The sequence below is a fragment of the Dendronephthya gigantea genome, unplaced genomic scaffold (assembly GCF_004324835.1).
Source record: "Dendronephthya gigantea isolate DGI-Jeju-01 unplaced genomic scaffold, DenGig_1.0 000364F, whole genome shotgun sequence".
NCBI classification, from domain to species: Eukaryota; Metazoa; Cnidaria; class Anthozoa; order Malacalcyonacea; family Nephtheidae; genus Dendronephthya; species Dendronephthya gigantea.
The window spans coordinates 22,379-47,812 of NW_021163374.1; the positions used below are offsets into that span (position 1 = coordinate 22,379).

Below are 25,434 nucleotides of genomic sequence, written 5' to 3' on the forward strand. Positions count from 1 at the left end.
ACGCATTTATTGGCAAACAGTACGCTCTACTAATTCAGGAGAACTGTGTAAGGATTGAAGAACGTCTGCGAGTAAACTGTACAAAGGTAGCAAAACAGCTTTATCGTATACATGGGGGAAGTCGGCAAAAGCTGTTTACAAAACGTAAGAGTGTTGCGGTATTTCGTAGTGAACTTAGTACTGTTGCCTTGGTAAATGATTTAGAAGACGAAGTTTCGAAACTTCAACGGGTAAATGAGTCGATTACTAGGGAAAATAATATATTAAGCATAAAATGTAAAGAGGCATCCACACTGGTGGATCGATTCCAAAAGAAGATCGTCAAGGCCACTGTTGACATTGAGAAATTGAAAACGGAGAATGGCAAATTGTACAATGCAATTGAGAAACTTACGGTACAAAAAAGATTTGAAAATAAGGGAATGAAATTTTTGGAAGTTGGGAAGCGTCAGCAAGAACGCAAGCTTCAAACGTTAGCTACTAGAACGGAGCAAGCGCTTTGGTTCATTGCATCTTTTGGGCTTCATTTGAAGAGTGTAAAATTGGTTGACGATTTGGGAAAAGAACATGGTTTATCAATTGCGTCAGAAAAGCAATCAAAATCCTTTAATGAACTTCCAAATCAAGAACAGATGGAAATCCAGCAGGTGTTGCACATTATGGACAAGTTTTGCATTGGGGAAGCAGCATACCACGAATTAACTTGTTGTCCAGGAGGAGAAGAACTTCCTAGGTCCTACCTGATTAAGCAATGCAAAGAGGATCTAAATAAGCTCTCTTGTATTGAAAGGACCCCTGGGGAAGCAAATGGGGCTGCTTTTAATTTCCAGGACGAATTATGCACTGTTATTGAAAAAATGGTAAGTTTTCAACTGTAATCCACAACTTTGCTCTATTTTGAATTAATATATTCAGGGCAATTAATCAAAACTGCATAGTCCAGACAAGAAGAGGGCATTGCAAACTCAGGCTGGCTATATAACTGCCTATAGTTTTAAGATAATGGTTAAGAAATTTTGTCATATGCCACATGTATTTTAATTCTCAGATGGAGGCAAATGAGAAACTAAGAGACACTGTAATAAAAGTAAAAATCAGTGGTGATGGGGCAAAGATGACTAGATTGACCAATTTTATAATCATCAGCTTTTCAATATTGAATGCCGAAGATACTGTGATGTCATCAAAAGGTATTATTTGCTGGACAATTTTGTCAACTTTGTCTTTAGTATATAATAGGCTACTGTTTTCCTTCTAATTATCATGTAGGGAATCATACAGTGGCTGTTGTTAAGGGTCATGAGGACTATGATCTTTTAAAGATATCATGTTCAAAGATTTTTAATGACATCAACAAGTTGGTAAGGGCAGGGAAAATTAAAATCAAGGATAAAGATGTACCTATTGAAATATTTGTTGGAGGTGATTACAAGGTAATATTTGCATAGATAACAATTTGCCACTGTGCTTGGGTACTGATCTGAGCACATGCAGTACCTCATTAAGCAAGCATATGAAAGAATACCTAATAACAGGACCATTCTTAAAAAGTTCATTGTACTATTTAGTTTAATGATGACAGCAGTTTTTCAACTCATTTTTATTTTTTATATCAATATTTTTTAAATCCATATTATATACATATACATAACATGTATATTTCTCTTTTAGTTTCTGTTGTTGATACTGGGTTTCAAAGGGGCCACCTCAGATTATGCTTGTATTTGGTGTAAAATACACAAATTGTTGAGGTATGTACAAATAAATGCGTGGTATTGGAACAGTAGGAAATTAGACTTAATAATATCTGTCTGCACTAATGCTTCTATGAATCAAAATGATAGTGTTTAAATACATCATTCTAATTCAAGTATCAATAAATAAATAGCTGTAAATTATTCAGATTCACAAAAGCATTATAATCTGATTTTAGATGGGACATGTCTAAACCAATGGATTTCTGGGAAAATCATGACTGTCGCTCACTCAAGGACATACAAGACTGTGCCGTAAAGAATCGGTTTTCATGCCAACACAAGCCATTACTTGAAGTGAAACTTGAAAATGTAGTATTAGATGAGCTACATTTAATGCTTCGCATTACAGGTGAGTATGATTTGTTCAATCAATTAAGCGCCAGCAAATAATAAAGTTAAGTGGAGTGCACCAAGGTGCATTGCAACTCAACTGGTTACCTATAGACACAGGCATTTAGGCCAGTTGACCCATGAATGGCCAGTTTACACTCCTTTGCAAGTAAAATCATGTAGTAATTAAATTAGAACACATATAGTTACAAATTACAATTAATGCACACATATATAATAGTTACAAATTACAATGCAAAGACACATAGGCCAGCTATACACAGCCATCCGAGTCAGAAGCACAGGGATCAGTGTCTGCACGGCTCGCTTCCATTTCTTCCAGAGACCACTTGGTCTTCTTTTTGCCGGAACTGGGCTTGCGCTTCCTTTTATTTTTATTTTTACTCTTTTTTTTTGTTGGTTCATTTGTTGCAACTCTTTCTCCAACTTTCACTTAGCCTTCGTCGTTCTTGGCCCTTGAGCAACAGGGCGCGCAAAGGAATCGACTTGCTGTGGCAATGGCTGCTCTTTGACTTTGTCTAAAGTTTGCCATTAATAAAGTTATAATCGAGATATGCGGTTTTGGAACTAGATGCCAATATGCACGAATCTACATACCTTCACCTTGGTCACGTTTATCGTGCATATTAGATATAATCACATTTTACTTGATTATTAAATTTTTTTAGATATCTTGACAAAGAGTTTAGTTAATGAAGCTCTTGAATGGGACTTTAAAGACAACAGCAATAAACCACCAAAGAATAGAACAAGTAAACATCTGTCAGACCTTGTTGAGTGTATCCAGTCGTGTGGCGTGTCTTTCAATGTTTGGGAGAAAAGGAATGCTGATGGAAAGGGAAGTGATGTACACGACTTTACCAGCCTTATGGGATCGGACAAGAAACGGCTCATGAGAGATCTCCCAGATAAATTATGTACAGTAACTAAACCAGCCCACAGCGAGTCAGTCACTAAGATCTGGAAGGTAATATCCCAATGCACATCGATTTTAAATACGCGAGCAGCAAAAGTAAAACACCTGACCAACTCCTTTAATTTTAGGACTTTAATACGATTTATCAAATGCTGAATGAGCATGATCCCACACCTGAAAGAATTAATGAGTTCTTTGAACGTGTAAGTGGCACCACTAAGACTAAGTACTCCAACATGTATTTATAGCGCTTAACTACTAGTATAACAAGAAATACCTTTTAAGCTGTATCAGACTGAAATTGACAATCCAGTCCATTGTTTTATTCACTTAGGCTAAAGCATGGGTAAATCTATTTGTTTCGCTTGGCGGGGAAGTCAACGGGTTTGGCAAACAGCAAGTTACTCCTTACATGCACTGTCTGGTATACCACGTCCCAAACTTCATGCAGAGACACAACGGCATAAAAAAGTTTACGGGACAAGGTAATATCAGAGTATAAGTAAGAATTGTACATGCGTATGCTGATAAGCACTTACAACAGTAAATTTTGTACTATATATTTTTCTTTACATATCCAGGAGTGGAAAAGAATAATGACGATGTGAGAAAATTTCATCTGACAAAGTCAAACAAGAGGGATGCTCCGAAAGATATCCTACTTGTTACTAAACGACTGCAGATAACTGGCCAACATGAGCGCATGCATAGACCGTACAGCAAGTCAAACGCTGAGTACTGGTCGACTGAAATTAAAGAAAGCAGAAGAAAAAGAAGAAAGCTGTCACCTGTCCCGAATGCTGAAATACCAGAGAGCACTTCCAAAAGCGTCATTGATATCGAAAATCTTTCCGTTGTTGAAATTAAGGAGAAACTGAAGGAATTAGGAGTGCAAACACGAGTACGAAAACTGGAGAAATTACAGGATATTTTGAAGCAAGCACTCCACAAAAACTAAATTAAGTTCTAAAGTGAAGCTGAAATATTCATCATGTTATTATAAGTTATTATTATTCTGTTAATTATGTATGGTACTGAACCTACAATAATTTTTTTCATTACAAGGTACCCGAGCAAAGGAAACACTTATTTTTTCAATTGGAAACCTTTTTCCTGGTACAATTTTCTTTCCATCGAAGACATACTTCTTTGATGACCAACCAATTATGGGTTTGATCTTCATGGGAAAATCAACTTTCTTCCCCTCCCCATGTTGATTAAAATAATACCACCAGTCAGGAGGTAGCATTGGAAGGCGACTAAAATCACTCTTATTATAAAGAACATGTCCCCTATGTTCTGATGGTGTTCCTTTCCCTTGGGTGATGTATCGCCAACAATCAAGCTCAAGGTCAATGTATCCACTACCCATTGCCTTTGATTTTAATAGGTGCAGAATACCACAAGCAAATGCTCTAGCAGTTGATTCTAGTCTGCTGGAAGATGGTTTTGGCGGACGATCATAACTCCTTAAAAAAATATAACAGAATAAATTAGCTCACATATATATCATGAGAAGTAGATTTTTCAGAAGCATGTTGAGTTGAGTTGCACCAATGCATCAATGCAATCTAAAAAATATAACATAATAAATTAGTTCACATATATATCATGAGAAGTAGATTTTTCAGAAGCATGTTGAGTTGAGTTGCACCAATGCATCAATGCAACCTTCTTTAATATTTACTCAGATTTTACTTGTATGGCATAATGGTTTAATCCATTTAGTCACATTGCAGCTCATGATGCACCCTACTTATAGCATTTTACTCTGTTGAATGCCTGAGTATTTTACTATGTCTAATGCCAGACAATTTTACCTAGCAAGGGGAAAGCGTTGGTAATTGGTTAAGTTGCATGTCTGCATGCTAATGTGTGTAGTTTATCCATTAAGTTAAAATGCGCCCAGATGCTCCTTACCTTAGTATTTTACCCTGTCTAATGCCAGAGTATTTCATTTCATTCTAACACTAGACAATTTTACTAATCAAGGATGAAGAGCTAGTGTCAGTGTTATATTTACCTTAATAAGCTCTCAGGTAAATGAGCAGAAGGCTCCCAAGTACACGCATCTAGAGGCCATCCAGCCCACTTAATAAGATATGAATAGTCCTAATATAATAAAATCAACAATAATAATCAGGGACTGGTATATCACATATTATTTAATGAATTAAAATATACAACCTTCAGTACATACAGCAGGCCAGATTGTAAGTAGAAATTCTGAGATTGTATTATTTAAATTTGTATTTTGTATAGTTTATAGTTGTAGTGTATAGTCTATAGTTCTAGTGCATAGTCTATAGTTGTAGTGTACGAATTCAGGCTTTGTTAAATAGTTTGTTTTGCTAGTTCGGACTAGTTCGGTTTAATACTTACGGGTTTTTCTTTCTTTCTGCCAATTATTCTTTCCAACTCATATGTCTTTCCCTTCTTCTTTCGGGGCGCAGAATTATCGTACAAAACAACAGAGCTAAAGTTGTCTAATGGACGACTTGCGCTTTAGACTAATTTTTGATCGAAGTAACTAGAAGAAAACATATCATCACAGCTAGAAAGATCTTACTTAAATTAGTGCAAATGCAAAGTTTGGCTGCGAAATTTTGTAAAATACGGAAAATATAGCCATGCGAAGTTGGCAAATTTTGTATACTTTTGTATTACGTGCGGAAATGTGTAACTAAATTAGTTACACACTTTTGGCGGTAATACAAAAGTATACAAAATTCGTCAACTTCGCATGGCTATATTTTCCGTAATATACAACAATTCGCAGCCAAACTTGGCAGTTTTACTAATCTTAGTAAGCTCTTTCAGAAAATGTCCTTTTTATCGCCGAGGTAAGAAATTAGTGTAAAGCGCAAGTCGTCCATTGCGCGTAGTCAACACGCGTAGCCTGACGCTTGGTCGCCGCCATTTTCAAATTTACCGCGGTTAACCGCTGACCAAGAATTGGCTCAATGTCGCGAATTTCTGGCCATAGTAAATTTTTGCGAGAACTTAGACTAAATAATCAGTTACACATGATGTGCAGTGATCAGCAGAGGAAAACTATAACTTTCTTCCATTAAATTCAGTGGCGTAGCCAACCTGAAAATTTAGTTCGACCTCGGTCTGACCTCGGTTCAACCGCGATTATATCTAAGTTTGACCTAGGTTAACGCGTTTTTAGTCAGGTTATTTCTGGACAGTACTGTAAGTGCTGTTAATTTTTCACATTTCCGACCATGTCCATAGGAAGTATGAAACTTTGTTTTGATAACGCTATCACAGCAAAAGAGCGCAATAGTCTAGACAAATGACAATAAGAACCGAGGCACAAGGCAGTATCACCTCATAGGATTCTGACATAACCACAAGCGATGTCTATCAAAATGGGGTTTAAATTACTCTTTCATATCCCCTCTATAGGGATGAAAGAGTAGATCTTAGCTTCCATGCAGCCCAGATTTCGCGTAGAATTGCACGCGGGTTAAATTTCGAAGTTAAAAATCAGCAAAATATCATACACGACTGAAAACTCTGAGCCTGCGGTTTATCAGCATGTAACAATGTTGTGCTGCCATTATTGTTCACACTTGTCAACAACATTGAACAATATTGTTGAAAATGAATCGGGTGTAACAATATTGTTCAATGTTGATAACAAGTCTGAACAATGTGTGCAGCACAACATTGCTCCATCCTGTTCATATCAATATTGCGTCAACCTGATCGTTTTTAGGCGTTAAAAGGAAGCCCGTCAGCAGAGCATGAAATTAAAGCACTACTTCAAGTAGTTAGGATGGAAAAGGGATTCCGCACTATATATAAAAAGTCGGCAGTGTTTTCGTTTGCAGATGGTCTCCGCTTATTGTTTAACTTTTATTTTGACAGTTCGCAGTGAGCGATCTCGCCTGTATAATGCGATAAATTTGCCATGGAACACAAACTTCGACATAAAGAGAAACATTTCTTAGAACGATTAAGCTTTGCAGCACCTTGAGCGCGGTATTCGCGGAAATCAATTGCAAGTCTATCGCCTGCATGGAAAGACCTAAAGAAAAAAACTGAAAATCATGCTGGATTGTATTCGACTGAAAATACCGGCATAGAAACGCTATGAGAAGATTGAGATATCCAACTCAATGAGTTTGAATCTAAGTGAACTTTTGGAATACAGGCGTAAATGTTTTTAAATAATTAAATTATATATTGTATTTTTGCAGCCGCTGTCATCACTCTGTTCTCTTAAATCGCAATATTCTGATTATATAGCCAACTTTGAGCCAGTTTTAATAATAACAAGACGCCGTTCTGGCGTTAACTCCGGCGCACGTGCCAGTCTTCAATATAGAGCTTCTGAACATAAACAATACAGTTCGCGTATTGTTTCGCATACATATTCGCATTTAGATGCCTTGCGAACCTAAATGTTCGATCGCAAAATTCAGAAGCACATCGCAGTATAGAAGTTCAATTGTTCAAAAATGTAAATAAACCGCATGATACATTCGCTTCGTCTTACACTTTGCCTTTGGAATTCGCGCTTATATATAGTTGTATTAAATCTTCGATCCTGTGCAAACTACGCGACGTGTCAACGCGCCCATACACGACCACATCATCTTGTTAAACGGCGAAATAGCAGCGATATTATTAAAATAGGACCGAGTCTACATGTATTAAATATATTCTTACCCCAATTCAATCTAAACTTAATCGAACAGCATAAAAAGAACGGTTTATTTGTTCCTCTTGGAGGAATTGCCATATCATGCGAGCGAAATCGAATCGCGCATTGGAAAATTAGCCAAAGCTGTGCACCACAACTCTTGGGAGATAAGACTGGGACGTAGATAAATACGATCACATACACTATTCAAATACTAGTATATTTCGCGCCATTACAGACTTGCGACGACGAAAAATAATAAAAAAAAAATAAAAAAAAAAAAAACAAAAACAAAACAAAACCGGGGCGAATTTTCAACTCCGTCGCTGACGCCGGAGTAATTACAAATTTTGTATCGTTGTTCACTGTAGATATCTATTTTGGATTGGGTATAATAGTGGAAGACTGGTAATGCGAAGACACTTGGCTACCAAGAACGAAAAACAAATATATGGTTACAACAGACATAATTATTACGATCTGGCTCTGGATTACAACAGGAAGCGTGTGTACGCGTACGAGGGATGGGGAACAGATAACGTCATAATTGAAATGGATTACGATGGCCTTAACAGCAATCAGACAACTAATTATGGTTCAGCTGCTCGTAGCGGATGGATGTCAGTGGACGTTGTTGGAGATTTTCTTTACTGGAAAGAAAGAAGTTCACCCATTGTCATAAAAATGAATCTCACCAGCAGAAATATATCTCGTTATATTCCGTTACCAAAAGGCTTCGACGCGAGAAAGCTTCTCGTCGTAGACAAAGATCGACAACCTGAAAGTAAGTTCGTACATTTTAGTTAAGCTTAACTTCTTGAATTCGCTTTTCGGTAAGGAAACTACCAAACAGACATTAGAATGAATATTTTGTCGAAAAATAAATTTTCTCGCTCTCACACACGCAGCCTTTTGTGGTTTCATATATAGCTTTTATGAAATGAAAATCCCTCAATTTATTTTAGTTTTTGTTTATATACACGGATATCCGACAATTTGGACTTATTATGATAAATCTGAGCCATATCTGCTTGTCTGGCAAAGCATCTGACAATGCCACCTCGTACCCGGGGCTTTATTACCTACAATCCACGGCCCACGCAGCGTGGGCTCCAATGCCAAAACACAACATCGAATGCCGAAATATGCCTATCAATACAATGGATGAAAAATACGATAATGTATAAGGGAACTATACTAAACACTGGCGTTTTCAGAAAATGCGCAAAATTTCATGAAAATATAAGATGTTTCTATTTTCTCAATAGCAACATGCATCACAAAACTTCACGTCACTAACAACAAGAGCTCTCATTAAAGCACACAATACTATCAATATATTTATGTCGCGTAATATTCCTCGTTGTTCTCAAAATAACATGCATGGGATATCAGCGAACTATCCAAAGCACACGTGTTGTCAATAGGATTTGAATTATACAAGGCTGCTCCAGCTTACAAGTATAATTTTGGTTATATGAGGGAACGAAGGGAGAAATATATGAGAATGCAAGTGGCATGGCATACCAATCTGTGTTTCACATCACTTTTCAACCTAAGAACCCTGAAAAATATAGGTATTACCCCCCTGAACTGACATGTCCCATCAACTTGCTGTGGCTTATTTAACCCTGCATGAACAATGGGAGGGTAAAGTGAGGGATTTTATTTTTCTCCCTTCGTTCCCTCATATAACCGAATTAAATTATACTCGCAGGCTGGAACAGCCCTTGTATATTTCGGGAACTTCGGTCGAAATATATGAGAATACAGGCGGTAGAGTTCAACGAGCGGGTCGGATAGATCCATCAGGAGATGTTTGTTGTTGTTAGTAGAGTCAGTTGTTCGACGAGAAGGCTGATTAGTAAGGGCCACCAAGACTGACCTTCCCAAATTGGCGCTATTAAGACGAACTCTGCAGTTTGGTCCGACGTGACTTTTTTGAAAACAACAGGGACTAAGTTGAACAGTGGGAAGGCATACCCCGCAAGTCCTTTCCAGTTGACCGTGAAAGCATCCCAATGTTGGGTCTCTGGGTCCGGTCTCCAGTTGATGCAATTTTTTAGTTGTCGTGTTGGTCGAGGGTGAAGTAGTACTTTCGACAGTCTTTCAGGAACGGTATCAGAATTTTTGGATCGACCATCCAGTCGCTGTTGTCCAGAAATTGTCTTGACTCGAGTTCTGCTTGAATGTTGGTCTTTCCTGGAAGGTGATGGGCTATGACAAAAAGGTCTCTCTGATTGCACCAATCCCAAAGTTGTAATGTCAACTCCAGTAACTGTAACGCGTGGGTGCCGCCTATGTTGTTTATATAGGAAACTGCGGTAGAATTGTTTATGTTCAATGACACTGTCCTGTAACGATTTTTCTTCAAGAGGGTGTTCAGGCCGAGAAAAGTAGCCTTTAGCTGGAGTATATTGATGTATAACATTTTTTTGGTGCCTGACCATTTCCCGTTTTGTATGATTGGTACTGCTGACTGCTCCCCACCCCTGTTTCGAGACATTCGAAAAAATTGTTACATCCGGGGATGGTATCATAATTGGGCTGCCATTGATAGTCGTTATGTTTCGAAGCCACCACTATACTTCCGTGCTTTGTTTGTCTGGGAGATACACTTTCACTTCGTAATTGTGGTTTGAGCTGCGCAGTTTGCGGATAAGTAAAGCTTGAAGAAAACGAAAATGAAGAGGAGCTTTTCAAATTGCTGGGCAGTAAGATTCTAGCAAACTCAACAATTGAGCTATGCTCCTTAATGTATGCTTCTCCGCTTTCAGCAATTGTTGACAAAGCCCTAGCTTTTTGTTTATCTTTTTCTCAGGTAGGGAGATGATGATTATGTTCGAGTTGATTATGAACTCCAAAAAATGGATTACTTGAGTCGGAGACAGGATGGATTTCTCTTGATTTACTATGAGTCCCAGGGACTCCAATAACTGTGACTCGGTTTGTCTCCTCCGGTGTTGCCCCGATGATAAACATATTGTCGAGGTAAACTGTTAGCAGAAAGCCTCGTTTCCTTAAATAACTCGCAACCCGTTTCATTAACCGAGTGAAGATCACTGGAGCTATGTTGAGGCCGAAAATCAGAGATTTGAATTGATAGGTTTCAGATTGCAGTCAGACTTTGCCACTGTTTGAAGCGGCTTGCTAATTTGGCGGTCGCTTGAAAGGAGACTGGGGAGCACGAAAAAACCGACACTTGTTTCAAGTTTTGTATTTTTCTGACAAGGGAAAACTTCTGCTTGAATGTTTAAAGTCTTGGTTATATAATCGGGGGGGCGTGGGTACCAGGTTTTTTGCCAAGCCCCACGATAATTCGGCTTCTTTAGACGGAATGGTGGGAAAGTCAGGTCCAAAAAGCAACCTTTTGGCATTTGGTTTGCCAAATCCACTTTTGATTTGTTAGTTGACGTTAATACCTTCTTGCGACGCAGTATGGATAATTGCGTGTTATCCGAACCTACAAGACATAGTGATTGCTTAACAAGTAATTTGAGATATGTAGGGGTAACAGGAATGTTATTCTCTAAACGGTCATGCAATGTGCATTATGCACCTGTGATGTTTAACATGGCGCGTTGGACCTCTGCAAGCTCTTTATCTCGCTCCTGAACGAACTTTTTGTCCTGATAAGAAATATGAGATAACATTGCAGGAACTAGAGTAGGAGCAACAAGTGCATCGTCTTGGGGAAATCACAAATGTGATCAAAGGATGATTTCCTTCCAAAATTCTTTTCCAGAAAGTCGTTAAACTCTGAGGATGGTGACCACGAGGTCGTAACGGATTCGGGGTCTTAAAAACTTGACTGACCCTCGGAGGATTTACTATGTTCCAATGTTTGTTGATTTGTCGTGTCTCCACGTATATCCTCGGTATCGAGACAAGGTTTTTGATGTGTAGTAGAGTTGAGAGGCTTAATATACCCTGCTCTGGTAGCTTAATAGTCTGTTCTGGTGGCTTAATAGTCTGTTCTGGTGGCTCAAAGCTTCAACGTCCTCGCAGTTCAAGGTATTGTCGTTTCCCGCCAAATTCGAAAGTGTGTCATCGTCATCTCGTTCCGGATCTTCTGGATTTTCAGAATGAGAATGTGTGATATTTTCGCAAACCATGGCATATTCAAGCTGGGAAATTCTTTTATTACATACTTCCATGTTAGTTTTGAGATCAGAAACTGTATGTGTTATCAGTGCGAAATTGCCGCAGCATTTCCTCGTTAATTTTCTCAAGATTTCACTGATCTGTTTCGTGCGAGGATTTTTTTAACTTCAAAGATCGGTGGGTAGCGTCGCGTGAATGAAATCTTTTTCGCTTGTGGTGATTAGACATGGTCTAAAATATATTTAAGTGCCTAGAGAGGATGTAGACACAAAAAGGAAAGGGTAAAAAGATGAAGATATTTTTCCTACCAGAAGCTTACCTGTTCGTGTGTTAAGCACAAGGTATAAAAGCCACAGCAGGTTCATGGAACAGGTCAGTTCACGGGGTAATACCTATATTTTTCAGGGTTCTTTGGTTAAAAGGGAAGTGAAACAAAGATTGTAATGCCATACCGCTTGTATTCTCGTATATTTCGACCGGAGTTCCCAAAATATAATCCGCAACATATCACTGCAATATATAGTACGCAAGTTATGTCTATCAATACGATAGTTATATATATTCCCGTCCTCGTGAAAAATACGAGCAATTTATAATTTAACTATGTTCAACACACGCACTCTTGATAACAACATGCAATGTTTCTCGTTCTCAACGTTTTTAATATTCGGCCTTAGTTTACCTTAGTTACACGCTATTCTGTGTAGCTGTTATGAATGGACAGAGTGTGTGTTTACTGATAGTAAACTTACAGGCCATTCAATGCCGATGGCACGTACGGATCAACAACCTTTTCACATCCGACTGTCTACCTATTATGCACGAATATACATATTCCGTTTACTGATGATGAACTAACAATATTAGTCCATTCTACAGGGTGTCCCAAAAAAAACGAAAACTATTGAAATCACTCATTATTAAAATTTGAATGCCGTGTTCACGAATTTCAGCCCTTGGGGATTTAATGCAACTTATAAAATGCTAGATGCTTTTTGTTGCTAGAGAAAGGGGACATGTCGAAGGACATGTTCCTTGAGATGCACATTTAAATAATGTTATCCATATTTCTAAACTGTAAATATTGTTAATAAATATCATTTTTGCGAACAAGCAAATTTGACTGCATCATCTGCATGCATAAAAATGCTTATGGCAACCCCGATTTATACATTTGTGGGCCCAACAGAGTGCTTAGGCATTCAAACTCTAACAATGGCATTGTTATGGGTGATTTCAATAGTTTTCGTTTTTTTGGGACACCCTGTATATCAAGGGTACGGATCGAAACGTTATGAAGGGCCTACCTTACTTACCCGCGGGTCTCTCTACAGGTTGTATAAAAAGAAGAAGACCTTTAGAAATCTAACTATTTTTATATTTTAAATGGTCGATCAATTTTCCAAGCCCACGAGTGCACAGACATGCACAATCGAATAATATCTAATGTATGGCACGAATTAATACTGCTCATTAATTTGCACCGGCGTTGTTCAAGGTTGTGCTTTTCACCGGTGCATGGATTTCGATCTAGAACCTTTCTGAAAACGTGTTTTCTACGAAGGTGTTTTTTACGTCTGGACAGTGGCGTAGTCAGCCCGACAATTTAGTCATGCTATGCTAATATTTAGGTTTTCATTGACTGTGAAAACAATGAATTTCTAAAGAAATGAATAATAATGAATAAAAAATCAATCATACCGGTATGGGATGGGAGGTTAAAGTTGTATATAGTTGTAGCCTATAAGAGACTTAGAAAATAGTGCGAGTCAGCTCGGGAAAGAAACAAAGAAACTTTCTCTAAAAACGTTGTGCCGTATCTGGATGAAAACGTGGGCAGAATTATGAAAGGTGGTCAAAATCTCATGACACATCCTCATTTCATTCTTGTTTGCTGACACACGCTTCTGAATGTAATAGTCATTCATATTCGTTATGAATAACATACCGCCTGCTCATCATCACATGTCTAAAACACTACAAAGTTTCCGTTTAAAAATTTCACAGAAGATTTCGGGAAATGACATTTAATTGCCGGCGTTCTTATTGAAATCAGACGTGTTCAACTGGAAGTTCCATTTCCGGGGCAAATATCGCAAGCGCAAGGGCATAGCCATCCAAATGATATCATGCATGCAAGGTCGGCTGTCTATTTATAACATACATTTAAGGTTTTAGTTTTCGCATTATTCTGTCAGAATATCGTGGTGCAATAAATATATTTGCGGAATAAATCAATATTTGAAGTTAGTGATGCTATGCGGTGAATTAGTGAAATTTTTGTGTGGATATTTATGACGGATTGTTATTTAATTATGCGTTTTTATACGAACAAAAATTTGATATTATTTCTGAATTATATTTTATAAGGTGCGTGCCAAAATGTTTCATGTCGTCACGGCTACTGTTTGAATATTAATGGTACTGATAAATGTCATTGTGATAACGGCTCAAAATATGATGGAGAGTCTTGCACAGGTATTTACTAAATTATTGTCAATTACACTTGCAGGATAGCAGAATTTTTTGTAGTGAAAGACTTCAGAAGAGAAGTTTAATTTATTTATTCATTTGTTAAGCCGGTTTTGTTTATTCTTTTTGCAGATTTAGCTAGGCAAATTTGTAAACCGTAGAACCATTTTTGTTAAACACATTAAAAATCCATGAAGGAATTTCGAAATGAAATGTATTTAATTTCGTATAACTGCGAATTCAGATTTGCTTTATTTTTGTAAACTTCAACTTTGAATTTCCCGGCGAAATTTGACAATATTGCTAAACTTAACTCCGAAACAATGTTTTATCAATTTATTCGTTTTATAAGCACAATAAATATTCGCCACCGTGTTTCATAAGAGATAAAAACACTCTTGTCTTCCGCGCGTGTTTAAATCTAATACAACACGTCGGCCTCGCTTTCAGCTCGAGTTTGCATTTACTGACACAACATGGCCTTGGTTTTAGCTTTCGTGTATATTTACTGATACAACAAGGCCTCGGCTTTGGCTTGTGTTTATATCTGCTAATACAACACGGCCTCGCACTCAGCTCGCGTTTGCATTTACTGATACAACAAGGCCTCGACTTTGGCTTGTGTTTATATCTACTAATACAACAAAACCGCGCACTCAGCTTGCGTTTGCATTTACTGATACAACAAGGCCTTGGCTTTGGCTTGTGTTTATATCTACTAATACAACAAAACCGCGCACTCAGCTCGCGTTTGCATTTACTGATACAACAAGGGCTCGGTTTTGGCTTGTGTTTATATCTACTAATACAACACGGCCTCGCACACAGCTCGCGTTTGCATTTACTGATACAACAAGGCCTCGGCTTGTGTTTTTATCTACTAAAACAACACGGCCGCTTATCAGTGTTTATAATAGATACTCAATTATATAGAGTTTAAGCAACACAACTTACTGTAATATCATGCACGATTTCATTAATTTGATACTGCATGATCAACTTTTCAATACATAACCAACCAATCAGATATATAACAGCATAACTATATGCCTACAAGGCTACATCTTCTGTCTTCTCTAAGCACAACACATAAATTAAAACAGCTCTTTCTTAAGCCTTGGTCAAACGGCCGCAACATTTTGTTGCAACATCATGCAACATGGTTGGCACATGTTGCGGCTTGTTGTCATCATATTCGACCAGACTGGTCAAACCGTACCAACCTTCGTCATCTTTCACATGTTGCCAATCCCGGCATATGTTGCCAATCCCGGCATATGTTGCCTAGGTGAGCAATATGGCCGCCATCTTTTATTCAAATTTAATGCCAAGAACGTCTGATGCGCATGCCCAACGACAACAATGTTGTTTGCCAGTGATCAAACGATCGCAACTCCAGAAATTGGGACAAAATGTTGCGTTAAAATTTGACTGGAGTCAAACTCAATGCAACATGTTCTAACATCATGCAACATTCTGTAAAAGGGTGGTCAAACTTTACGGTTAATCATACACAAAGCAAATACGGTTTTCGTACTATAACTACACACATGCAGATTGCATGAGATACAAAAGGAAATTATTTGCATTGAAAGGGTGGTCAAACGACCGCAACATTTTGTTGCAACATTGTTGGACGATGTTGCAACAAAATGGCCGTTGCGGCCGTTTGACCAAGGCTTAAAGGCGTCGTTGACACATGTATATATACATGCAGTGTGAGATTTACATGCAAAGTGGTCATACCGGATAAAACTGGTCCTACCCGCTAATCAAACGGGTAAATCTAGTTTGACATTGTTCTGCTGCATGCCATTATTTTTTAATTAGATAAGCAAAATGACTGAACACTTTTTTATATTTTGTTTAGATATTGATGAATGTTCATCATCTCCATGCATGAATCTTACTGGTTTCTTGAAGTCATGCAACAACACTCCTGGATCTTACGTCTGTATGTGCGAAAACGGTCCCTCTGTGGACGGGAAAGGATGCGAAGGTATGCATTAACACATTAAAATAGTTTGTTAAATCCAGAGGCTGTTTAATAGCTCAGCGAATCCTTGCCTAACATTCTTCCAAAAAGGAAGTGCAAGACAGTGTACCATAATATTCAGGCAAAGTTAAGCAAAGTTAAAGTTGAAACAGTCACCTACGACAATAATGCTATAAAAACTGCCAAATGGTATTGACCATTGATCCGACGACGGGTTGCAATTTTTGGAGCATTCCCAGTTTGATCTGAGTTCGTATGTTTTCAAATCTACATTTAAAATTAGAAGAAGTATGTTTGACACACGAAATGGTGAATTTACCAGGCAATTAAAGAAAACTCTGGATTGCGCAACATCAGTGCCTGGAATTGTGTAATAAATTTTGTTATTTAACAAGGATGATGCGCTTCAAAGTTAGCCAAATTTAGGCTAAATGAAAATATAGGTTTTAAAATAAAAACTATTAGTCTACGCCAGTTTATAACAAGTAGCACAGGAGCGTTAATGCGTGTGTAAGCGCCAATCAGAATCAAATGTCTAATTCAATTCCCAGCGCTAGCAGTGAAAGAATGCGGTTCTTGACTGGTTCTTTTAAGACACAATTATTTGGTTATTACTAGCCTTTGCAGCCTAAAACGATATTTCTGTAGAAAGCTAAATAACTTCTCTTTAAATCGTTGGACTCAATACTTAATAAATTATTATCAAAATTAGTTGTAAACTCCTCACTCTTAGAAACAGCGCAATGGTGCAACTCCCAGGCAAATAAATAATTTTCGTTTGCTTTGCAAAATGTATTGCATAATCGTTAAGGTTATACTTAAGGAGATAAAGAGGCGAGATGAATACGCTTTTTCACAATAGTCAGGTATTCGCTGAAGTAGCAAACAATAATTGTGATTTAACAATGGTTACTTAAATCTGAACCTGTATAAATCAGTTTCCACACAAGCTTTCGCTAGTGATCATACTGCTTTCGTCGGCCTTTTGTCATTTGATTTTGATCCAGAAAGCATAGTCATTACAAGATTCTTAAAAATCGTATTTTGATTGACTAGAAGCCAATATTCCTTAAATGGCAACTATAAAACATATTATTAACAATTTTTAAAAGACGAAACGCAATATATTACAATAAAGATGTAAGATAAGTTATTTCATCAGAGAAAACATTGATTTATAGTATCAGTAGTGGATGACATTATTACTTCGAAATGATAATCCGTGACATTATTAAAACTGTCTTAGGACTAGGTTGGACCTAGGCTACGATAAACTTATTTTTCTTTTGACGATTTTTTTGCTAAAAAATCGTTTTTTAATCCGTTGTGCATTCTAGCCCCGGTGCTATTTCAGTTACTTTTTTAAAGATAAACTAGTCTGGGATGATCGAAAGACAGCGGAAATGGCTTCAATTTGAAATAACTATAAAGATAAATATTGGAACAAGAGGAATTAAAGCGTCCTTCGGAAAACACAACCACATTCATTTTGTATCAGATTTAAATTTGCATGGTATGCATCGCGTGGAACTACACGGTTTTTGTGATTGCTTCAAGCAACTTTACAGCGCTGAATAATCGTAATTTGGAAGTATTAGAGATGTGTGTTGAAGAGTAAAGTTGTTAATGAAACCTTAATGTCGGATAAATATTAGTGACGTGTAGTGTTGGTCTCATTGAGATACAGGTTTGTGTTGGAATAAAATAAGTTTCTAGTAATGGGCGAAGAACAGGGTTATTTCCATAAGAAACGTCGTTGATAAAAATAGATGCAACTTCGGTGAAAGATGATTGAATCCTGACAGTATTTTCAATAGGCTATTTTATAATTTACTTGAATGCTTCTCGGGTTGTTGGTTTCTCATTTTAAATTTCCCCTGTTGCAAAAACCGGATCCCGGCAGAATCGGTGAACATGTACTGACAAAACTACCTTGGGCGTTGACTGTGTCGATATGATAGACGGCGAATGTTTCTTAAGATGGGTCATTGATGTTGCCAGATATACATCTCTAGAATAATATGGTTTTCATCACGGGTTATGTGTGTAGATTCTAACCATATCATCCCTTCGTTCTGAAGAAAATGTTGGTACTATATTACGTGGTTTCATAGAAAGCGTATTGCAAATTCCATTATAAGTTGCTATATCTCCGCTGGCCAATGGCGCATTCACGCGTTGTTATGTCGCCTGCTTTATTAGATTTTTCGCGCGTTTTCGAAGGATCGATGGATCATAAACATTATTATGTCCAATTCGTTATCCTGAAGTACATCTCTTGCGTTTGCAAAATTAGGAATCCCTAAAAGAATAATAATTTCGTTGAATATTCAAGACCAAGGTGGCAGACCATAGTGTGAGGTTTCACCCGATGTCTAGCTTTGTTGTGATGAAAAGTATTATGTATCGTTTATATTCAGAAACTACTGGCACCCTAACACAATGCGCCAAAGAAAATATATTCTAATATAAAAAACATGGAATGTTATGACCCCTAAAATACATGACGAAGCATGTAACAAACATGTAGAATAAAGTTGACAAATTGCTGCTCGCCCGTGAAAGTAACTACTCAATTTTCTCGGCGTGCCGAACCCGAGTATAGACTGTATGGACTGTATCATATTTCTGGGTTGCATTTGTATGATAGTGGTTCGCAAATTTTTATATTTTGATGGCTTTAATCCATTTTTTAATCAACTTTTAAATTCAGCCCCTCCCAAAAATAAATAAAATAGCTAACCGTCCGCACGGTACTGTCATGGAATGCGTTAAAGATAAATTTAATTTTACCTCCAATTGTAAATTAGGATCTGCCTGGCCTTTCGCTTCAGGCTCGCTCGCTGCGGCAGCAATGAATAGTCCTCCCCAATATACGCTCGCCAGCTACGCCACTGCTCCTTGACAACATGAGCTTACTAAGACCAGAATAGAATGACTTGAGCGACTAATAAGAAGAAATTCTGAATTATTCTTTTATTTCGCATTTCAAGATTTCAAGTGAACAATTGCCGTTTAACAGCTATGAGTATAGCGTTAGTTAAGTAAAGTTAAGTATAGTGTACCAAAAGTATCTCACGCAGAAACAGATTTGCACCCGCTCAAAGTAATCTATAAATTCGAAATGTAAACAATGCAGTAGAAATTGTTAATATAAATTAAATTTACTTTCTTAGAATGTATTTTCCATCTCATACGCGTATCAGAAACATATTCGCTTACGCGTATCAATTCATTTATGTTCACAAGGGTTAAAAATGTTTCTCTAAGCTCACAAATTGACAATATATGAACTCCCTATCTTCCGCAACCTAAACTGATGCAGTACAAGCATAATTTATATTGACGTTAAAAGAGAATTCCTCATCGCTCAAATGGTTCGTTCACCAAAATAAATTCCTCCCATCTTGGCGTAAAAACAATTTTCGCCCACTTGTAGACTAGAATGATAGGCAATGAATTGTATCTTTGTGGAAGTTCGTAGATCAAGAGCCAATGAATTGGATAATAGACAACATGAATTGGATAAATATCATATCAATTCTAAGGTGACCATGCTCCTCAACTGCCGCAGCCGGCTCCAAAAGGAAAGCGGCTTCTTTTCATACGTAATATCGAATCATGCTGCGTGGTTTGTTTTCGCTTGATTACAACTTCTATCCCTAGTTTGAACCAAACACTCGTGCTCACTGTTCTAATACCGTTAACAGTTATCTGTGTTTTTACTCCCATCGGTGCGATTACATGCATAGGTTTGGTTACATACCGTAATTCATGTATTTTTTCAACACTTTGAAAAACCAGTTTTGAAAAATATATGGCGATGTTTGGTTTCGTCATGTCCATTATGAGTTCATTGTTAATCTCTCATCATTCCGCTTGTGTCGCAGTTCCACAGCCTGCCCGGTTATGCGCCCGTTTACAGCTAACTACATGAGTTTAAAACATTTGATATTCCGGGTATTGTCGGTATTGTGTTCAAAAACATGTGTTGCTGGGTTATGGGCAATTCGACGCTAAAATTGAAGTTTATTCTAAGTTGGTTGCAACCAGTTTTCAGTTGTTGTTGCAGTATACGCTCTTTGTCTAGATCTGGAGACATGTTCAACTATTTGGAAGAAACTTTGCTTAGTAACGTTACGATTCTGCTTATCGCAGTGGGAAGCGCCAGTAGTCTGTCAGCCAGCTTCGTCCATAGTCCAGGCATAGTCCGGGAAAGTTTTGGAAACCTAATTTAACCAGTGCAATAAATTAATCGGTTTTGACCCTTTCTTCTAGTTTCAGGTATATGTTCCATCGCGTAAAATGCAATTTTCGCAGCATTCCCAGTTTGATCCGAGATCGTAAGTTTTCATATTTTCTTCCTGCTAGCATCACATCTACATTTAGAAGAAGTATGTTTGACACACGAACCGGTGAAATTACCATGCAAGCTAAAGGAAACTATGGATTGTGAAACATCAGTGCATGGACCTGGTTCTAACATGACTTTGTGTGATAAAATTTTGTCTTTTAACGAGGACGATGCGCTTCAAATATAGCCAAATTTAAACTAAATGAAAAGTTAGGTTTTAAAATAAAATCTCAATTAGTCTTCGAAGGTTTATAACAAGAAGCACGGGAACGTTAGCGCGTGTATAAGCGCCAATCAAAATCTGATTCAATTCCAAGAGGTGAAAGAATGCGGTTATTGACTGGTTTCTTTTAAGACACAATTATTTGGTTATTACCAGCCATTGCAGCCTAAAAAGTTATTGCTGTAGAAAGCAATATAGATTCTCCTTTAATCGTCGGACTCAATACTTAATAAATTATTATAAACAAACTAGACTGGGATGGTCGAATCTCAGTGGAAATTGCTTCAATTTGAAATAAGATAAATATTGGAATAAGACGAATTAAAGTGGCCATTGCCAAATACAGTAACGCCATGCATTTTGTATTAGATTTAAATTTGCATGGCATGCATTGCGTGGAATTTCGCGGTTTTTGTGATTGCTTCATGCAACTTTACAGCGCAGCTGGTCGCCTACCTTTGGCTTTTTAGAAACGGCTTGATAAAATATCTCTTTCTTAGTCGCAAAAAATTGTTAAGAGCGCGCCACCAACCTTAGTTTTCCTGAGTTGGAAGTGTTAGCAATTTGAGTTGATGAAGTGTTAAGGTCGGAGAAATGTTAGTGTTGTGTAGTGTTGGTCTCATTCAGAGATAGATTTGTGTTGAATTTGGGTTGATAAAAAAGTGGGTAGCATCGGGCTAAGAAAAGGGTTATTTCAATAAGGAAAATCGTTGAAAAAAAATATATGTAACTTCGTTAAAGAGGTTTGAATCCTGACTATATTTTCAATAGGCCATTCTGTAATTTATATGAATGCTTTAAACTTTTCTCTGTTGCAATAATACGAGCTCGGGTGAATCGATGAACATGTACTGGTAAAACTACCTTGGGCGTTGATGTTGTCGATACGATAGATGGTGAATGGTTGTCATTACAGGTCATGTGCTTAGGTTTATTAGTAACTCGCGGACTAAAAAATTGGATGCGATCATAGATAATGAACTAACTCTTGGTGAATATGAGAGTGTCATATTTACATGGATCAATGACTAACAATAATAATCATTATTGCGATGTAAAAAATTGGATGTAATGAAAAAACTAAATTATTGTGTAGAATCGACAATGCCGTAAAGTTCGCGCTGCGTATTGAATTGTAAAAGAAGAGAAAAGTGTTAAAGAAATACTTCGAACGTGTTGTTATAATTATGTGACTAATGTGAGTAATACCAAGAGAAATTTTCATGGCTCGATGCCACGATAAGAGTTGGACATTCGGGCAATTTCAAAACTTTTAAATCATAGGAAGCAAAAACTTTCATGCTATGGCAAAGAATTATACAAGGATTAATTCCTTCTCACTCACTTTGGTAGGAAGTGGTTTTACGACGTTGCTATCACTTTTTGAAATTGTAGACCCTGGGGTACATAACATTTGTCTATCTGATTTTTTTATTTCAAAATTAATACTTAACCAACTGCGGCAGGTGAATATCCATGCAGATATTATAGGAACAGAAGAAAAGGCGTGTTGTGTAATTATTAGCAACGTACATGAAGACGCAATACTGTCCAGAAATATAACCCAACAAAAACCGCGGTTAAACTACGTAGGTCGGACTGAGATAAAACCGCGGTGAACCCGATGTTGAACCTCTGTCGAACTCGGTCTGACAGACATTTCTTAATATATTTTCGATTTGATTGTTGTAATATAGCATTCCGTACTTTGGAAGCGAACCGTAACCGCGATCGTATTTTTTCAAAATGGTATTGGTTACATCACATGCCGCCGGTCGAGTTCTTGCTTAGACCCTTTCGTTCAAAAAACCTTGCTGGTTGAGTTTCTCATTTCTAGTATTTTAACTATTTCAAGAAAATTAATCCAGGATATGATATGGGAATACTAAGAAATTATGCAACTTTAGCCATCTGCTCTGGCTCCGAGTCTGGCTAGTCTGCGGGCAAAAGCGCTGCGGCTGAGGCTTTTTGGTCCCCAAGAATGTGATAATTTGATAATTTATTAAAATAAACTAACGTTGTAACTGTAGGTTAAAGTACATCGGTTTTTGCACAAAGAGAAATGGCTAAAAAATAAATCACACTAAAATTGGCTATCTAATATCAACTACAAAAATTTTAATTTAGCATGCATCATATATGTGTGTATCTTGTGGTTAGAGAAATCGCACACAAAGCATGAATGTACTGCATTAGCTATATAAAGGTGCTTTGTAGAGACGCTTGCATACGAGTTAATATACAACCATAGTCAGCAACCTTGATCCCATCATTATTTCAATCACGTGAAAAACGCAAAAAACTGTCAAGTCAACGAAATTTAGCGATGTTTGTCCACCTGACGTCACGCATATGTTCAAGGCCACGCGAGAAGTAAAAAAGTGTCGAATTATTTAAAAATATGCGATAAACGTACGTTTCAGGAAACTGGCAAACAAATAAGTATATCATCATTTCCAACTGGAAGTACAGTAACAGTAACTTAGGGGCTGATTACATCGAATTTTTTTAGCCCGGGCTGAGTTCCAGTCCAGCTTACAGGGCTGAAAATTCAACCCGGTATTGTTATGAAATGCCAATAAAATATACCTCGCAATTATATGACAATAATTTCAGCTCGGGCTGAATTTTCAGCTCGTTTTAAGCTACTCGGGCTGGAATTGTCATGTAATCGTAAACAAACTTAAACCCGGACAGAAAACTTGACTTTCGTAATGATTTTTCCTTTGTTATTTCATTTTTATGTGCAATCACAGTCCCTTAAACGTCAAGTTATTGTCTTTAGGGATTTTAAAACGCTCGAAGAATCGAAGTAGATATACTACTAGCCTTTCCAAACTCAGTCCGGGCTGAAATTTCGGCCTGGTTTTAAACTAATTCTGACGTGTGATAAACGCAGTCCGCGGGCTGAAACTTGCCATGTAATTGAAAAATACTTTAGGCCCGGTTTAAAAACACACCATGTATAATCAAACTTTTAGGTACAGTAACTCTTTTTATGTGTACGTTTATCATTATATGATTTTCAAAATCCTTTATTCTGTTTGGTTGACGCGAGGGTCCGAAAAACCCATATCAGGACCTTGGTCCGCATATTCCGTATCTGAACCAGTATCTCGGTTATTGACCTGGCCTTTTCCGTCTGTACTGTGAAATATTAAAAAGAGTTTTTTGCGCGATCCTCGCTTCTACGTCGCTCGATCACTATTAAAAAGCATCGGTCTGATATTTCACAGCACAGACCACACGCTCGATCAATAATCAGTTATTATTTTCGCAAAATGATTTTACGATTGGTTGAATGATGATGACGCTAATTTGGTTGGTTGAGCGAAGTGAAACAACTCCTCGTCTGTAAATCTCAGCGAACTTCGCATTTTTATACAATTTGAATTTATTAATAAACGTTAGGAATTAGCAAACATCATCGTGCAGACATCAACCATTAGCTTTTTTCTAATTATCTTTTTGGCGGATGATCCATCCATTTCTCCGTTTTTATTAATAAAATGTACACAAATCGATCATCAGACGAATTATTTTTCTTTGCCCAAGCTCGTCAAGACTGACATGCAGTTTGCCGCTACTAAATATCGAGCTATTCGTTTACTCAACAGTTCCAAGCTAAACTCCGTGCCTGCTCTTCGCTATTCCAAATTTAAAAATGCCAACGTTAATCTTTTGTTATATGCATGTAGCAGGCAGGGATGATAATGCCAGTAACAAAATGTTAATATATTGGTTGTGATTTATTTTTGATCTTTTTTTTAACAATGTATAGCCTAAATGAAGTTATATAGTAGCAATAAGATGATTGCATTAATGCTGGCTTTATATCTTACCAATTAAAAAGAAAATTTTTAACATGAATTATCGAATCGGCGACGTGCGTTGAATTTTAAAAAAATGTATTGTCTCTTAGTTATAACCAACATTGTTTCTGTTTTGCGAGCAATGAGAGTGTTAGACGTACTAGAAGTGCATTTATATACCTTAGTACGTATTTGCCTGAGACAAGAGAGACACATGAGGACTGAAAATCAACTGAAAGTTGTCTTTCCTTAACAAGTGTAATTGTCTATGTTATAGCCAACTCTGAACTGAAAATCAGATTGAATGGTTCAAGTAACAATATGAGTGGAAGAGTGGAAATCTATCATCCAACATTTGGCTGGGGCACAGTGTGTCATTACAGCAGCGAAGCTTTCGGTAGCGTCACCTGTCGTCAGTTGGGTTGCTCTGGAGCGACCATGATCAGACCCTACGCTTACTATGGCAAAGGAAGTGGTGCTGTATTGCTTTCTAATGTTCAATGCTCTGGTGATGAATCATTCATCTGGGATTGCAGTCATAATGGATGGAATAATCCTCCCATGTACTGCGACCATGGTCTTGATGTCAGTGTGGATTGCTACTGAGATCACAATCATTCAAGGACACTGGGTTAGATAATAGACTAGATTTCCTTTTTCTTGCTGCTTACATAGTTAATAATATATGGTCTGTAATTTGACTAAACGGCCGAGCTTCAATTGCATTAACAAGATAAAAAGGAGCTGGGACGCGACTGCAGAAAACAACGGCGACGTCTAGGATAAAATATC

At 37.5% G+C, this 25,434-nt stretch overlaps 1 protein-coding gene across 1 annotated transcript; it reads left to right on the plus strand.

Annotated features, from left to right (window-relative positions):
• The first annotated feature begins 584 nt into the window (after nucleotides 1–584).
• LOC114542553 lies at nucleotides 585–3,982 on the plus strand. Its single transcript, XM_028562073.1, has 9 exons — nucleotides 585–860; nucleotides 1,049–1,190; nucleotides 1,270–1,433; nucleotides 1,672–1,751; nucleotides 1,934–2,106; nucleotides 2,777–3,075; nucleotides 3,153–3,227; nucleotides 3,359–3,509; nucleotides 3,606–3,982. Exons 1-9 carry the CDS (start codon nucleotides 633–635, stop codon nucleotides 3,980–3,982), a joined length of 1,689 nt encoding a protein of 562 aa, XP_028417874.1. The 5' UTR covers nucleotides 585–632.
• The last annotated feature ends 21,452 nt before the right edge of the window (nucleotides 3,983–25,434 follow it).

Coding starts and splice junctions, on each gene's coding strand:
- LOC114542553 (XM_028562073.1), top strand. CDS start 633: ATGGAAATCCAGCAGGTGTTGCACATTATGGACAAGTTTTGCATTGGG. Junction 1,434..1,671: donor TTGTTGGAGGTGATTACAAG/GTAATATTTGCA, acceptor TTTCTCTTTTAG/TTTCTGTTGTTGATACTGGG. Junction 3,228..3,358: donor TTAATGAGTTCTTTGAACGT/GTAAGTGGCACC, acceptor TTATTCACTTAG/GCTAAAGCATGGGTAAATCT.